The 18,180-nt window shown below is 37.5% G+C and overlaps 2 protein-coding genes across 2 annotated transcripts; both read right to left on the reverse strand.

Annotated features, from left to right (window-relative positions):
- Window positions 1–871: 871 nt before the first annotated feature.
- Window positions 872–4,339, reverse strand: LOC149817490 (GDSL esterase/lipase At5g45910-like). The gene is made up of 5 exons (XM_089985421.1): window positions 4,072–4,339; window positions 3,198–3,416; window positions 2,296–2,444; window positions 1,474–1,750; window positions 872–1,101 (listed from the first exon to the last, which is right to left on the reverse strand). Exons 1-5 carry the CDS (start codon window positions 4,337–4,339, stop codon window positions 872–874), a joined length of 1,143 nt encoding a protein of 380 aa, XP_089841547.1.
- A 10,130-nt stretch (window positions 4,340–14,469) lies between these two features.
- LOC149817491 (GDSL esterase/lipase At5g45910-like) lies at window positions 14,470–17,936 on the reverse strand. The gene is made up of 5 exons (XM_089985422.1): window positions 17,669–17,936; window positions 16,795–17,013; window positions 15,894–16,042; window positions 15,072–15,348; window positions 14,470–14,699 (listed from the first exon to the last, which is right to left on the reverse strand). Exons 1-5 carry the CDS (start codon window positions 17,934–17,936, stop codon window positions 14,470–14,472), a joined length of 1,143 nt encoding a protein of 380 aa, XP_089841548.1.
- Window positions 17,937–18,180: the final 244 nt, after the last annotated feature.

Here is an 18,180-nt window from a genome sequence, read left to right on the forward strand (position 1 = left end):
AAATACATGAGGTTAACCTCTTCCGTATTTGAAATTACTATTCTTTTGAGTTTTCTATATTAACCTTTACAATTCAAAAACACTTATCTACCCTCGTAGAAAAGGGAACGACAGGTGTTTTAAACAATTGAGGGTATTAATCTCATTTGACTCAATCGACTGATCAGATCTAAACTGGGTTTAACGGTCAATGATGAGAATAGGCCCCTCTTTGGCATTTTTCAGAAACCAGAGCTTGAAGGCCATCATAAATAGTCAATCACTATTTAATCTTGGAAGCTGATGCTTGAAATCCAACACACAAAATAGGCCTCTCCGTGTTCTGTCGGTTATGTTCCATCAAATCTTGGACAAACAATCAAGCACACCCTTAAGGTCCAACTATTTGTCATCACCACCACTCCCAATGAGATATGTTTATATGCTTTTCTTTAGATAGTCCAAGGGAAAAAAATCCCATGACCTACCGCAAATTCTTTTTTTTTTTTTTTTTGTGGGGTGGGGCAGTTGGAAATTTGAGGTGCCATCAACCCCAAATTCTTTTTTTTGTTTTTGTTTTTGTATTTGTGTGCTTTTTAGCATTCAAGAAAAACAACAAGAATGAACAAACAAAAAATAAATCTGGAAGGAATTTAAATAGAAAAGAACATTATATATGCAACCTTGAACAATCAGGTAAATAATAATTTCATCAGTTCTTTATAAGATGTATACTTCCATGCATGTCCTTGGACCAAAAAAAAGTAAGACCTTTCCTTGGACTATTCTATTCCTGAGGGATCCAATCACCAGCTGTTGAGAAACAATTGAGAGTTAAATGAAATAAAAAAAATACTACTGAAGGGATTGAATGGTTGAGAGCCTTGATTAATTAATAGCAATATTCTAGGGGTAATCTCAGAGTGGGGTAAGTGAAGAATCCATTGATGAATCCACTAGCCATCCACTGGTAGGCCTTCTCAGTGAGATGAATGCCATCCCAATTCACATGTTTGGATGGATCACCGCATACATCGATCCCTGGCTGTCCACAGGTGGCCCCAAGGTTGAAGTTGTATGGCTCTCCCTTACCACAGCAAGCTCTCAGAGCACTCTCAAATCCTGAAAATTACACATGAAGAAAAGCAAACACAAACATTAGTTACCAATTTATTTTGGTTTAGAAAAAAAAAACTGGAGGTTGGATCATTGGATACGATGTTAACAAATCCCAATCGAATCGAATCGAATCGGATAGAACCTGCCCTTTTTTATTCGATGCAGGGGTGCTCTATTAAAAAAAAAAATGAATTTTTTAATAGATTGATTCAAAACAATTCGATTTGATTCTATTCAGACTAATTTGACCTTTTTCTTGGGAAAATCCATTCGATTCAAAAACCAATTCAGACCAATTTATATATATATCATTTTTTTGTTCTTGTCAGAAACTGATAAATCAAACAGGTAAATTTAATTGAGTCATTGGCATACCAAACTGGCTGGGGTTTCTGAAAAAACCCATAGCAGCATCGTAGTAATCAGCATAAATGATCTTTGCATGTGGGTGTTGCTCCCTTAGCCTTTGGAGGGCAACTTGCAGATGAGAATTGTGGTAGACTGCAAAGTCGTTGTAGCTCTTGAGGCAACCGATCTGAGGGTCATAAACCGACGCATTTTGCGACCCGAAAGCCGTCAGGTAACTTGTCGAACAGCCGATGGGAAGGTTCCCCGGAATCATCAGCTCCACTGCTCCATGTTTTACCAGTCTCTGCATTTCATTAGGTTAGTTCAGTAGTCAAAGGCTTGAAAGGTTCGAAGTCGAACCAAGTTGGGCCAGTTCCAGTTAGTTGCATAGACCTTTGCCAGAGTATGTTTGTTTTTTTTTACGATGAGGAACCCTCGCCGAAGTGAGAAAAATCTCGTGTGAGCCCTACGACTAATTATACCCTGCCTTACTTGGCCCACGTCTGAAAGCTTCAGACACACCCATGCACCAGCGGGGTTTGATCCGGTGGCTTCATCTCAGCACCCCTCACAACCACCCCACTGACCATGCAGTCGACCGCTGCCGTGATATAGGCCTTAACCAGAGTCATAAAAACAATTCTAGTGGGTTGTTGTTGTTGTTGTTCATTTCCCTAAATCAAGAACTTTCTAGTTTATCAAGGTTCTTAGGAAATACCAATATCCGTGAAATTCTGGATGTTGGTGGTAATGAAAAGGTACTATAAATCCTTCAAAATTTCTAAATGGAGATAAGAAATGTAAAAAGGTAAAAAAAGTAGCAAAGTGTGAAAAATGTTAAAAACTCACATTCACAGCATCTGCAATGGTGTTCACTACATCATGCACGTAAGCCTTGACCTCATCAATGCTCTTCCCTTGAAAGAAGGCGTAATTGTAGTCGTTCCCTCCAATCTCTCCAACGAGAAATAGTGATGACTTGAGAAAGTGGTGGCACTCTGTTATCACATACCCCAAATGAGAAACAAAGAAGTTTTTAGTTTAATTTTGATGCATTCAATCATAACTAAGGTTGTCAATAGGTTGGGTTTGGTTCAGACCCACGTGGAACCAGACCTAGACTTGATTTGAGATACTGGTACCGATCAAGTTCAGACCCAGGTCCAACAAGACCCAAAAAACATAAGAGAAACCATACTTGAATCGTATATGGATTACATGAACCAGACCCGAACCATACCTGGTAAAATAAAATAAAAAAAAAAAAAATTTATCCTTTTTAATTGAAAATTTGTGAATCTTTTTCGAAACTTGGGTCGGGCCTAGGTCTTACGAAATTTCACAAACCATACCTGGCTCCATGTATTAATCAGTCCCTTTGGGTCTTACCGTCGGACCTTCTTATTTAGGTTGAACCCATTGATACCCCTAATCATAACCACCATGTCTAATCCAATTCATTTATATACATATGGCATAAGATTCTTTTTTCGGCTTTGTAGCCACAATGACAGGCCTTCGGTTGGTAAAACCATTAAGATCCCCCCCTGCCCACCAGGGAGTACACCCCGCTCTGACCTGACCTTGCAGCAAGAGATGCCCCCTGTTGGTTTCGAACCCTTGACATGATCCCGTCAATTACTTGTTGAAGTTACCTACCAGATGAGCAGAGCTCTTGTGGGCTTTTGTTTTTATTTTTCTTTTCATCTGTTGTGGGAAGAATAGAAAACAAGATTTTATATGTTGGTTACCTGCTTTTGAAGAGCATAGTGAAGGTAGAAGCCTGTCGAACCAGCCGAGTTGGACGTTTAGTGAGTTGTTGGTCCATAGTTGATTGATGTTCTTGCTCTCAAAGTATGAAACATCAAGTGTTGTAGCTCCTGCTACAGCAAAATTGACTCCATTGGTGTATTCTTTGCCCTCAGGATCAGCCAGATATGGAGGAAGAAGAGGAAGACCGAATGCCTCGGCTGAAAAGGTATTAGAAATTAGTCATAAGATTGCTGAACATAGCAAATCATAACATAGTTACTGTGACTAGATGACTCAATGCTAGATACAAGTGTATATATAGTCCTTAAATGAAACTCACACACTTATATTCATGCAAAACATGATCGAGGTCTAAATCATACGGGAGTGAAATTGGCCCCACAATCACACTAAAATCACAGAGTTCAAAGCCTTATCAGGTCATGAAGTCCACCCTGATTCAAATACTCTACTAATTAAGTAGTTCTATTTCGCTACTGTGGCCTTCACACCAGTAACTCAGACAACAAACTCATTCAGCCATATATAGTGACTATAATTGAACACTGATCATGGCATGCCTAAATTAATCTTGAATCGATAGTTTGCCCCGAGAATCGGCAAAGCACGATCCTAATCCAATGGCAGCCAACCTGATCCTACCTGGTTCTTGGATTCAACTTAGATATGTAAGCAAATTCAGGCTAATTAAGAGTCAGAGTAGATGCCACTGTTATCACGTCCAAGACCAGTAGTATATTAATGCATGACTCTGTGAACCACCTTGGCAACAAATGGAAGCAACTTTCACCATATTCTTTTAAAAGCGAGAAAGACTATATATGGAAGTAGAGAAGCACAAAAAGACAATACCTATGAAGTCGACGATCAATCTTCCATTGGAGCATCGGCCTGTGGGGTGCCCAAAGAAGGTTTCTCCATAGGGGAGGTTGGCTATGACCGAAAACCCACTAGGCCTGGAGTGTAGCAGGTTTCCGGTGTCGGCAAGCGAGTCCCCGAAGCTAAAGATGGAGGTGTAGCAATCTGAATGTGAAACAGCTGCAGGAACAAAGAACATGCAGGCTGCCAAAACAGTCATATGAGAAAGCACCATTACTCCTGAACCAGAAGAAGAAGCCATGGCGAGCGAGAGAGAGAGAGAGAGAGGTTTAAGTGAATTCAAGAGGGGTTAGATGGTCGTTATATATAGCGAGCAGTGTTCTATTTGTAGCAGGCTTTGGGTGCCCACGCATGTTTAGCGTTATAGTTGAACTGTAGCTTTTGTGGTGGTGTGATTACGTACGTAATTATGTTCATGGAATTAAACTGAAATCTTCGGCCATGCTTCTTTAAACAAAATTCTTCATTTCATGGTGAGTTTGAAAATTAAGTCCTTGAACGTATGCTGCCACCTGTAAATCCATGAAAAAATTTTACACTAAAATCTCCTTTATGCTATTTTAAAGCCCATTAAGTTTTATAAAACCGGCAGTCACATGATGGACCTTGATTTTGGGGTGTTACTGAATTTAAGTGATGATACTTGATAGGACTCGTAGTTCTACTCCATTTACCCTTCTACAAGATTGAGGACCAAATAACTGGACTTTAGATGGAAAAAAGAATCCCAGAAGATAACCAACTCTTCCATCCTTATCAACCAGAGATGGTGAGACTTGAGGATTGCACAAATTTTATGTAATATGGACTCTTGAAACCAATATTCTTCGGTTGACAGTTCTAATCCCAATATGGATATATATCCATGGTGTCAATAGGCAAGGTTTACTTCACTAATTATATGGACCTTTAATTGGGACTACAACTCTAGAAAACATGGCTGTCCAAGGGATCAAGATCTCAACATGAGTCTTGAAGAGCTGTCTCACTAGGGTTGCAAACATATAGTGACCAATATTGGCGTTTCTTTGAAGAAAAAAAAATGTGAGATTTTGGCTGGCCAATATTTAATTTCCAATAAAAATGCCAGAATTTATTTTTAATTTTTCTTTGTAAAAATAATTACAATATTTTATTGTACATGTTTTTCCATTTTCTTCCCAAAAAAAGAATCAATTTTTCACGAGAATTTGGCTGCCAATATTTACCCAAAAAATGTTTTGTCACTATGGTTGCAAATCGTTAGGTCAGTCTGAGGCTGAAGACTACCCAGTTCCAGAACTAATTTTTTTTTTGAGCAAGTCCACTTCCAGATCCAGTTCTAAATTGCAGAACTATAAGTGGCAGAGGGCTTGGGGAGAAGGTGCTGAACCCTTCATCCAAGGTTCGACTCCCACCGGTATGGCAGAGGGCCTGAGGGACAAATGTTGTATATCTATTTAATGTACGTAGAAGTTCCTCGTGATATCATCGTTTGTGGCTGATGGAACATTTGTATGTTGTATATCTGAAAGACTTGTGTCTCCCAAACAGGCAACATGTTGCTACGTTTTATGAAAACTGATTCGATGTCGTACATTGTTTCATTGTTTCATGCCAAAACTTTGTAAAGGTATTAAGATATTATGGGACCGGAAAGACACAGGGTTATGGATTTGTCAGTTTCTCCGATCCTTCGCGATGAAAGAAATGAATGGTTCTCTCTCTCTGTCTCTCTTTCTATATATATATATATATATATATATATATATATATATATATATATATATATATATATATATATATATATATATTATATATATATATATATATATATATATATATATATATATATATATTTATATATTTATTTATATATATATATATATATATATACATATATATATTTATATATTTATTTATATATATATATAGAGAGAGAGAGATATGGATTTGTCAGTTTCGGCTTTTTAGAGCAGACCGAGGCAAAGTTTGGGTGCGACTTAGACCAAAACGTGTCAGTCTAGGTCGTCCCCAGACCAATTTTGCATTCAAAAAAAATGTGTGGTCGGTTCAGCCTGGGTGCGACCTAGACCGAACTGAAACGAGTCGGTCTGGGTCGCACCCAGACCAAGATCGATCCAGATAGAAAAAAAAGAGTTTGTTGGTTGAACCGGTTCAGAACAAATCGGGTCTCGCCGAACCGGTTTATATGGGTCGATTCAGACCAAACTGGTTCTTGAGGAATTGGTCTAAACCGAATTGGGTCTGAATCGAACCGGTTTGGATAAACCCGAGTCAAGCCAAACTGGTTCAGTCTAACTGGATCTGGGTTCTTAGTTCAGATTCAGTTTGATTCAGACCTATTCTGGATCCAGATTGATTACTCTAGATCTGATTGGATCACTCTTGGATCCATATCAGAACTAGGTCTAGATTAGACCGTTCTGGATCCAGTGAGAGTGTATGAATCCAGTCAGAGTGTTCTGGATCCGGTTAGATTGTCTAGGATCTAGTTAGATTATTCTATATCCAGTCAAACTGTTATGTATTTAGATAAGTAATGAATCTAGATCCAATCTGACAGGGTCAGATCCAGATCATAAATAGATTCGGATCGGGTTGTGAGATAGTCTTGAATTATAAATAGATGTGAAATGACCATAATACCCTTTTAGGTACCCGAGATCCATTTTGGTAAAATAGGCATAACTTTGCACCCCAAACTCAAAATTGAGCGAGGTTTGGTGCATTGGACTCGTATTGAAGAAATGAATCTACTTGTCTAATAGTGTTGATTAAACTAGTGACACAAAATTTCAGGTTTTGTGAGTCAATTTAGGAGAAATATTTTGGTAAATCTGCAAGAAGTTTTGTACATTAATACAAATATGTTGGTGTAATGATCATATCATACTGTTTGAGCACCTTGAGACTCGATTGCGGTAAAAGTATAGTGTTCACACTTGAGTTAAGAGATACAACAACAACAACAACAACAACTACGCCTTCATCCCAAAACAATTGGGGTCAGCGATATGAACCAAAAAAGAAATTCATTTTGGGTCTTCCACATGAATCATTTTCCTCCAATCATTTCTATCCAACGCCATGTCCTCGGTGAGGTTCAAAGCATTCATATCCTTTCCTATCATCTCCATCCAAGTCTTCCTAGGCCTACCCCGACCTCTTTTAACTAATATATTTTCCCATTTCTCCAACCTTCTAACTGGAGCATCATTAGGCCTTCGCCGAATATGTCCAAACCACCGTAAACGATTCTCTCGCATCTTATTTTCAATGGGTGCAACACCTACCTTCTTACGTATCTCTTCGTTCCGAATCTTATCTTTTATTGTATTTCCACACATCCATCTAAGCATCCGCATCTCAGCTACACTCATTTTTTGAATATGATGTCTCTTGGCAGCCCAACATTCCGTACCATATAGTAAAGCGGGTCTAATAGTCGTCCTATAAAACTTTCCCTTCAACCGCAATGGCATTCTACGATCGCACAGCACTCCAGTAGCACTTTTCCATTTCATCCACCCAACCTTTATCCTATGATTTACATCTCCATCAATTTCTCCATACTTTTGAATGATGGATCCCAAATATTTGAAATAATCATTCACCGGTATATCTTGCTCACCAAGCTTCACTACACTCCCATCCCTACTTCGTTGCTTACTAAACCGACATTCCATATATTCAGTCTTACTCTTACTCAACTTAAAACCTCTAGCTTCCAATGTCTGTCTCCATAATTCTAACTTAGCATTAACCCCAGCTCTAGACTCATCAATCAAAACAATATCATCAGCAAACAACATACACCACGGTACATTTTCTTGAATTGATCTCGTAAGCTCATCCATCACTATCGCAAATAGGAAAGGGCTTAAAGCAGATCCTTGATGTAACCCAACCGTTATCGGAAAATTGGTTGTCACCCCTCCACAAGTGCGGACATTGGTTACTACTCCTACATACATATCTTTAATTATACTAATGTACTTGAGAGAAACACCTTTCTTCATCATTGTCCACCAGAGAACGTCCCTAGGTACTCTATCGTATGCCTTCTCTAAATCAATAAAAACCATATGCAAATCTTTGTTCCTCTCTCTATATCTTTCAATAAGTTGTCTAAGAAGATGTATAGCTTCCATAGTTGATCTTCCAGGCATAAAACCAAATTGATTCTCCGATATCATGACAACCTTCCTCAACCTAGACTCAATCACCCTCTCCCAAAGTTTCATAGTATGACTCATGAGTTTTATACCACGATAGTTTGTGCAATCTTGTATACCACGATAGTTTGTGCAAACTTGAGTTAAGAGATATTATAAGTAATTTTAGATGTGAATATGTTGGGTTATGATTCGGCCAGCCAGCGCACAAATAAAAACAACAATAGCAAGTTACTGATAAAACAATGCAAAAGAAATGCAGAGGCAGGATTACCTGATGCCGCCATTGATGAACTGGATGATGGCTGATGATCGACGCTGGTGCAGGGGAAGCTATTGGTTGTGGCTGAACAGGAGAAAACTTCTCCTTAGCCGGACTGCTGCACTCCACGAGCGCAGGCTGCTGGATGCAGGCGGTGGGCAGGATCTGTTCCCTCACCGGATGGAAAAACACTGAATGGAGAGGTAAGATATCCAACTGATTTCCTCTCTCATTTTTCTGTTTTTCACCCTGTGTTTTCACACGTCTTTGAGGGTTGCTCATGATACCTCTTTTATAGGCACAAAGTGGGAACCGTTTGTGTAACCCTTCTCCCTTATTCTGTGCAAGTTTATCGGAAGAAGCATCTTCTGTGGGGGGTATCCACATCGTGGGTAACCACCCCCACTAGCTGGTGGTTTATACCAATATTCTCTCACTTGTTTCGACGATAAACCCTTAACCAAAAAACTTTATGGGAATAACTTGATGAATAGATTGGCCTTTATGATCTATTATGTAGATCCTTAGTTGAATCTCTAATCCTTATGAGATTAACAACAAACAAGTAATAACGAGAATCAATGAAATGAATGTGATCACTTTATTTTTATATGTATATATAAAAAAAGTTTAACAACCCTATCCTCAATACATGTTCGGAACATAATCCTGGTGCTAGCCCTTTAATAAGAGGATCAACAATTATCTCTTTGGTACCAATATTAACAATATGCACTAGATGATTCTTTGTCCTTTCTTTAACAACAAAGTACCTTAATTTCATATGTGTACATGTTGTAATACTTTTATTATTATTCGAAAAGGACATCGCAACTTCATTATCAGAGTAGACCTTCAGTGGCTTCTCAATGAAATCGACCACCTTTAACTGTGATATAAAGTTCTTCAACGATATGCCCTGCGAGGTAGTGTCGTACAATACTATGAATTTTGCCTTCATGGTGTGAGCAACAGTGGTCGTCTACTTTCCACTCCTACAAGACATCACGCTCCCAATAAGTAAGAAGATGTACCCAGTAGTAGACTTTCTACTATCAAGGCATCCTCCTAAGTCCGCATCCGAGTAGACAATGACCTCGAGGTGATCAACTTTATGATATATCAACATATAATCTTTTATCCCTTGCAAATGCCGCAAGACTTTCTTTGCAGCTTTCCAATAGGGTATGCCTTAGTTAGACTAAAATTGGCCAAGCACCCCTACTGCAAAAGAGATATCTGGACGATAACATGTCTAGTGTATTGTAAGTTGCCAACAACTTACGCATATGGATAAACACTCATATGTGTTTTGTCAATATCGTCTTGTGGACAATCCTTTAAGCTCAACTTGTCACCTTTTGATATGGGTGTTGAATTAGGAGAACAAGTCTCCATCCCATATCATTTTAACACCTTATTTATATAGGATCTTTAAGAGAGGCCTAGAAAATCTTTTGATCTATCTCGACGGATCTCAATGTCGAGTACATAAGCAGCCTCACCCATATCTTTCATATCAAAATATGATGCAAGAAACTGTTTTATCTCTGTAAGTAACTTTATATCGTTCGTTGCCAGCAAAATGTCATTCACATACAATATCAATATAATGAACTTACTCTCACTTTCCTTAAGGTATATACATTGATCAAAAATGTTTTCTATAAACCCTAACATCATAATGACTTGGGAAAATTTAATATACCACTGTCGGGAGGCCTCTTTAAGTTCATATATTGATTTGTTAAGCTTGCAAACCAAACGATCATCGTGAGAGAAACCAAGTGGTTGTTACATGTATACCTCTTTATTTAGATCCCTGTTGAGGAACACATTTTTTACATCCATCTGATATAGCTCCAAGTCATAATGAGCTACGAGGGCCAAAATTATTCTCATTGACTCTTTAGTTGAGACAGGAGAAAATGTCTCATTATAATCAATGCCCTCCATCTGGGTGAATCTTTTAGCAACTAATTTTGCCTTATGTCTCTCTATGTTACCTTTGGAGTCCTTCTTGGTCTTAAAGACTCATTTACACTCTACAGGTTTTACTCTCTTAGGTAACTCGACAAGATCCCATAGAGGTTATTTTTTTTTTGGGGTATTGAGATTGCTTACTCTCATAGAGGTTATTTTTTGTCTTAAACTAAATTGGCTTGCGGGATTAATCTTGACAAGTCCCGCATTACAAATAAAAAATTTTATGAGAAGTTGTGGGCTCAAACATGAAGGGTGATGATGGGATTTCGTTGGAAAATTCTACTCCCTATCTGGAGCTTGTGGGATCACTTATATATCTTAGTATCACACGACCAGACATATCTCATGTCGTGCATACTGTAAGTCAATTTCAACACAGCATAAGATATGCTTGGTCGTGTGATGCTAAGATGCATAAGGGATCTCACAAGTTGCCTATAGGGAGTAGGATTTTCCAAAGAAATCCCATCATCACCCTTCATTTTTCATGCCTTCACTTCAGTTCATATGAGTGTTGTACTTCGTATTATCAGATATATAAAGGCACAATAAACAAGGGAGTATTTTTTTCCTTAACTTCTAATTTAGAATTGATTGCATATACTGACTCTAATTAGGGAGGTTACCCAAATACGCGTCACTCCACCACTGGTTTTTGTATTTTTCTAGGTAAATCACAGATCTCATTGAAATGCAAGAAACAACAGAAGGTGTCTCTTGCATCAACAGAAACAGAATATCGAGCCATGACCTCCATAACTATAGAAATTGTGTGGATTCATCAATTATTGCAGGATATGGGAGTACTGATCCAAGGACCTACAAGATTGTGTTGTGATAATAAAAGTGCAATTAATTTATATTGCTAAAAATCACACTTTTCAGAAGTCTACCAATTAAGCACATTAAGATGGACTACCACTATGTCAGAGAAGCCTACTTACAGAAAATCACAGACCTTCCTTATGTGACCTCAGAATGCCAGTTGGCAGACTTTTTCACAATGGCACTATGTTCTCCCAGATTTAATTTTCTCTTTGACAAACTTTCGGTCATCACGCCCTAAGTTTGAGATGGGGGGTGTTAAATTGTATCAATTCATGTATACAATTGATTAGTTCTTGATTAGGTTTAGGTTAGAATAATGTGTTTCAGGTTTTGTTTATTTCAATGTTCTTTAGATCAATTAAATAATGGTTTTCTTTATTAACCAATATATCTTCTTTTATTGCGTTATCGTTCTTTGTTAGAATAACTTAGATTAAAGTTAGGCATTTTCTTTTGTCAGTAAATAGTTAGTTTTATTTTATTTTATTTTCATAGATTACATTAGAAATAGCCAGTTTTATGCAATTATCATTTTTTTAAAGTATGCTTAGTTATCCGATTTTTGAATAGTGTGTTTCTCTTAGTTTTAATTCACGTTGAATTTTGTTTTTTTAGGGATTAGATTAGGGTTAATTTTGTAGTTAATGTTAGTATAGATTAGTTTGATTGAAGTTAATTAGTTTAATTAGTCGTTAAAATTAGTTAGCCGATCTTCATGATCTTTGCAATTTGCGGTTTTTCTTAATATCTAACATTGTTTTAGTTTTATGCATTGCATGTGGTTGTAGCTTAGGATAGTTTTAAATTATTTACTTTAGTTTAAATCACGTTGGATTCATGTTATATGCTTTAGAGTATTAAGTTTTGTTTATCATGCATAGTTAGTTAGAATTAGTCTAGCCGATTTTTATTTAATTATTTTATTTGATTTTCAGCATAGCCTAGGTTACTTTTATATTTCAATTTTATTTATTCGGTTACATTCATAAACAGTACAACATATAGTGTTAGTTAGTTTCGTTTAGGTTTTTTTAGTTAGTTCTTGATTTCTTGAATTAGTTAAGCTTAGTTGTTCATTAGTTCTTGAATTAATTAGTTAGGTAGTTTTGCTATTTCGTCTTTTAGTGTAAATTAGTTCACAGTTGATTCGTGTTAATTAGTTCATGTTTTTGTGCTTTTTTTGCATATTTGCTTTTGATTTTCTCATAGATTTCTTTTTCTGCTGTGTGTTTTCTTTTTGTGTCTTGCAGAAAAGTCTTGGAACGTGTGGTGAAACCTTTTTTGTATTCTCGAGGTACCCTCTGGGGTCTACTCAGGCCCTCAAAAATGCTCTCAGAGAGTTCTCAGAAAAGCAAAAGTTCAAGAAAGCAAGCATTACCTAAAGAGAGAAGGACAAAGGGAAGCAAATCAATCAAGAAGGGAATAAAAGCTTCAAGCACTGAAGACACTTTTGCTTTTATTTTTAGAATAGGCGTTATTTTATTCAATTCAATTTATTTGGGGTTGTAATAAGACACTTTATTATTTGTTTAAGAATTCTGCATGGACAATACTCTCTTGTTTATTTATTAAATTATTTTTTTCATTTTGGCAATAAAGAATAGTTTAGATTGTGTGTTGAATACGAAGTATTTTCCGTTCTTTGAGTTTGACCCGAATTTCACCACTCGTGCGAGCCGGTTTTTATTATTTTGTGTCTGGCTTTGACACTTGTTTTCATTAAAAATATTATTTTAAAAAACTCATTTTCATAAAACTCACACCACTTATGCTCATCTTATTCTTAGGTTACTTTGACACCGCAAAATATCATTTTTCAAAAACAATTTGAAATTTTTTCATAAATCTTGTATTTTTTGGCAAAATTTTAGCAATAAAAAATAAATTTAAAATGTAAAAAATAAATTTTATAAGAAAATATGAATACAAATTAGTTAAAAATAAACACATGGTTTTTTCATTATAAATAGTCATTTAAAGCATAAATATCACATTTAAATCATGATATTTATGTTTTTTCCTTAAATCTCATGATATTTTGAAAATCTCACAAGAAATTACCGTTTTAAACTTTCAAGCAATTTCTTGAAAATATTATATTAGTCACTATGATTAATTGAAGGCAAGGAATTGAGCAAATTTCAATTAGGTGCGAATTATTTAGCATTGATTCCAAAAAGTACCTCACATTCTTCAAATTTACTAATATGAGCCTCTCTTTTTTTTTTTGAAAAAAAAGTCAAACAAATACATGAGGTTAACCTCTTCCGTATTTGAAATTACTATTCTTTTGAGTTTTCTATATTAACCTTTACAATTCAAAAACACTTATCTACCCTCGTAGAAAAGGGAACGACAGGTGTTTTAAACAATTGAGGGTATTAATCTCATTTGACTCAATCGACTGATCAGATCTAAACTGGGTTTAACGGTCAATGATGAGAATAGGCCCCTCTTTGGCATTTTTCAGAAACCAGAGCTTGAAGGCCATCATAAATAGTCAATCACTATTTAATCTTGGAAGCTGATGCTTGAAATCCAACACACAAAATAGGCCTCTCCGTGTTCTGTCGGTTATGTTCCATCAAATCTTGGACAAACAATCAAGCACACCCTTAAGGTCCAACTATTTGTCATCACCACCACTCCCAATGAGATATGTTTATATGCTTTTCTTTAGATAGTCCAAGGGAAAAAAATCCCATGACCTACCGCAAATTCTTTTTTTTTTTTTTTTTTGTGGGGTGGGGCAGTTGGAAATTTGAGGTGCCATCAACCCCAAATTCTTTTTTTTGTTTTTGTTTTTGTATTTGTGTGCTTTTTAGCATTCAAGAAAAACAACAAGAATGAACAAACAAAAAATAAATCTGGAAGGAATTTAAATAGAAAAGAACATTATATATGCAACCTTGAACAATCAGGTAAATAATAATTTCATCAGTTCTTTATAAGATGTATACTTCCATGCATGTCCTTGGACCAAAAAAAAGTAAGACCTTTCCTTGGACTATTCTATTCCTGAGGGATCCAATCACCAGCTGTTGAGAAACAATTGAGAGTTAAATGAAATAAAAAAAATACTACTGAAGGGATTGAATGGTTGAGAGCCTTGATTAATTAATAGCAATATTCTAGGGGTAATCTCAGAGTGGGGTAAGTGAAGAATCCATTGATGAATCCACTAGCCATCCACTGGTAGGCCTTCTCAGTGAGATGAATGCCATCCCAATTCACATGTTTGGATGGATCACCGCATACATCGATCCCTGGCTGTCCACAGGTGGCCCCAAGGTTGAAGTTGTATGGCTCTCCCTTACCACAGCAAGCTCTCAGAGCACTCTCAAATCCTGAAAATTACACATGAAGAAAAGCAAACACAAACATTAGTTACCAATTTATTTTGGTTTAGAAAAAAAAAACTGGAGGTTGGATCATTGGATACGATGTTAACAAATCCCAATCGAATCGAATCGAATCGGATAGAACCTGCCCTTTTTTATTCGATGCAGGGGTGCTCTATTAAAAAAAAAAATGAATTTTTTAATAGATTGATTCAAAACAATTCGATTTGATTCTATTCAGACTAATTTGACCTTTTTCTTGGGAAAATCCATTCGATTCAAAAACCAATTCAGACCAATTTATATATATATCATTTTTTTGTTCTTGTCAGAAACTGATAAATCAAACAGGTAAATTTAATTGAGTCATTGGCATACCAAACTGGCTGGGGTTTCTGAAAAAACCCATAGCAGCATCGTAGTAATCAGCATAAATGATCTTTGCATGTGGGTGTTGCTCCCTTAGCCTTTGGAGGGCAACTTGCAGATGAGAATTGTGGTAGACTGCAAAGTCGTTGTAGCTCTTGAGGCAACCGATCTGAGGGTCATAAACCGACGCATTTTGCGACCCGAAAGCCGTCAGGTAACTTGTCGAACAGCCGATGGGAAGGTTCCCCGGAATCATCAGCTCCACTGCTCCATGTTTTACCAGTCTCTGCATTTCATTAGGTTAGTTCAGTAGTCAAAGGCTTGAAAGGTTCGAAGTCGAACCAAGTTGGGCCAGTTCCAGTTAGTTGCATAGACCTTTGCCAGAGTATGTTTGTTTTTTTTTACGATGAGGAACCCTCGCCGAAGTGAGAAAAATCTCGTGTGAGCCCTACGACTAATTATACCCTGCCTTACTTGGCCCACGTCTGAAAGCTTCAGACACACCCATGCACCAGCGGGGTTTGATCCGGTGGCTTCATCTCAGCACCCCTCACAACCACCCCACTGACCATGCAGTCGACCGCTGCCGTGATATAGGCCTTAACCAGAGTCATAAAAACAATTCTAGTGGGTTGTTGTTGTTGTTGTTCATTTCCCTAAATCAAGAACTTTCTAGTTTATCAAGGTTCTTAGGAAATACCAATATCCGTGAAATTCTGGATGTTGGTGGTAATGAAAAGGTACTATAAATCCTTCAAAATTTCTAAATGGAGATAAGAAATGTAAAAAGGTAAAAAAAGTAGCAAAGTGTGAAAAATGTTAAAAACTCACATTCACAGCATCTGCAATGGTGTTCACTACATCATGCACGTAAGCCTTGACCTCATCAATGCTCTTCCCTTGAAAGAAGGCGTAATTGTAGTCGTTCCCTCCAATCTCTCCAACGAGAAATAGTGATGACTTGAGAAAGTGGTGGCACTCTGTTATCACATACCCCAAATGAGAAACAAAGAAGTTTTTAGTTTAATTTTGATGCATTCAATCATAACTAAGGTTGTCAATAGGTTGGGTTTGGTTCAGACCCACGTGGAACCAGACCTAGACTTGATTTGAGATACTGGTACCGATCAAGTTCAGACCCAGGTCCAACAAGACCCAAAAAACATAAGAGAAACCATACTTGAATCGTATATGGATTACATGAACCAGACCCGAACCATACCTGGTAAAATAAAAAAAAAAAAAAAAAATTTATCCTTTTTAATTGAAAATTTGTGAATCTTTTTCGAAACTTGGGTCGGGCCTAGGTCTTACGAAATTTCACAAACCATACCTGGCTCCATGTATTAATCAGTCCCTTTGGGTCTTACCGTCGGACCTTCTTATTTAGGTTGAACCCATTGATACCCCTAATCATAACCACCATGTCTAATCCAATTCATTTATATACATATGGCATAAGATTCTTTTTTCGGCTTTGTAGCCACAATGACAGGCCTTCGGTTGGTAAAACCATTAAGATCCCCCCCTGCCCACCAGGGAGTACACCCCGCTCTGACCTGACCTTGCAGCAAGAGATGCCCCCTGTTGGTTTCGAACCCTTGACATGATCCCGTCAATTACTTGTTGAAGTTACCTACCAGATGAGCAGAGCTCTTGTGGGCTTTTGTTTTTATTTTTCTTTTCATCTGTTGTGGGAAGAATAGAAAACAAGATTTTATATGTTGGTTACCTGCTTTTGAAGAGCATAGTGAAGGTAGAAGCCTGTCGAACCAGCCGAGTTGGACGTTTAGTGAGTTGTTGGTCCATAGTTGATTGATGTTCTTGCTCTCAAAGTATGAAACATCAAGTGTTGTAGCTCCTGCTACAGCAAAATTGACTCCATTGGTGTATTCTTTGCCCTCAGGATCAGCCAGATATGGAGGAAGAAGAGGAAGACCGAATGCCTCGGCTGAAAAGGTATTAGAAATTAGTCATAAGATTGCTGAACATAGCAAATCATAACATAGTTACTGTGACTAGATGACTCAATGCTAGATACAAGTGTATATATAGTCCTTAAATGAAACTCACACACTTATATTCATGCAAAACATGATCGAGGTCTAAATCATACGGGAGTGAAATTGGCCCCACAATCACACTAAAATCACAGAGTTCAAAGCCTTATCAGGTCATGAAGTCCACCCTGATTCAAATACTCTACTAATTAAGTAGTTCTATTTCGCTACTGTGGCCTTCACACCAGTAACTCAGACAACAAACTCATTCAGCCATATATAGTGACTATAATTGAACACTGATCATGGCATGCCTAAATTAATCTTGAATCGATAGTTTGCCCCGAGAATCGGCAAAGCACGATCCTAATCCAATGGCAGCCAACCTGATCCTACCTGGTTCTTGGATTCAACTTAGATATGTAAGCAAATTCAGGCTAATTAAGAGTCAGAGTAGATGCCACTGTTATCACGTCCAAGACCAGTAGTATATTAATGCATGACTCTGTGAACCACCTTGGCAACAAATGGAAGCAACTTTCACCATATTCTTTTAAAAGCGAGAAAGACTATATATGGAAGTAGAGAAGCACAAAAAGACAATACCTATGAAGTCGACGATCAATCTTCCATTGGAGCATCGGCCTGTGGGGTGCCCAAAGAAGGTTTCTCCATAGGGGAGGTTGGCTATGACCGAAAACCCACTAGGCCTGGAGTGTAGCAGGTTTCCGGTGTCGGCAAGCGAGTCCCCGAAGCTAAAGATGGAGGTGTAGCAATCTGAATGTGAAACAGCTGCAGGAACAAAGAACATGCAGGCTGCCAAAACAGTCATATGAGAAAGCACCATTACTCCTGAACCAGAAGAAGAAGCCATGGCGAGCGAGAGAGAGAGAGAGAGAGGTTTAAGTGAATTCAAGAGGGGTTAGATGGTCGTTATATATAGCGAGCAGTGTTCTATTTGTAGCAGGCTTTGGGTGCCCACGCATGTTTAGCGTTATAGTTGAACTGTAGCTTTTGTGGTGGTGTGATTACGTACGTAATTATGTTCATGGAATTAAACTGAAATCTTCGGCCATGCTTCTTTAAACAAAATTCTTCATTTCATGGTGAGTTTGAAA

The sequence above is a fragment of the Nuphar pumila genome, chromosome 13 (genome assembly GCF_984573655.1).
Source record: "Nuphar pumila chromosome 13, dmNupPumi1.hap1.1, whole genome shotgun sequence".
Lineage (NCBI taxonomy): Eukaryota > Viridiplantae > Streptophyta > Magnoliopsida > Nymphaeales > Nymphaeaceae > Nuphar > Nuphar pumila.

Bases quoted from the DNA above. Each gene is read 5' to 3' on its own strand.
- LOC149817490 (XM_089985421.1), bottom strand. From the start codon at position 4,339: ATGGCTTCTTCTTCTGGTTCAGGAGTAATGGTGCTTTCTCATATGACT. The intron at 3,417-4,071 runs GTATTGTCTTTT...ATACCTTTTCAG, and splicing joins ATTGATCGTCGACTTCATAG to CCGAGGCATTCGGTCTTCCT. The intron at 1,102-1,473 runs GTATGCCAATGA...TGTAATTTTCAG, and splicing joins CAGAAACCCCAGCCAGTTTG to GATTTGAGAGTGCTCTGAGA.
- LOC149817491 (XM_089985422.1), bottom strand. From the start codon at position 17,936: ATGGCTTCTTCTTCTGGTTCAGGAGTAATGGTGCTTTCTCATATGACT. The intron at 16,043-16,794 runs GTAACCAACATA...ATGTGATAACAG, and splicing joins ACTATGCTCTTCAAAAGCAG to AGTGCCACCACTTTCTCAAG. The intron at 14,700-15,071 runs GTATGCCAATGA...TGTAATTTTCAG, and splicing joins CAGAAACCCCAGCCAGTTTG to GATTTGAGAGTGCTCTGAGA.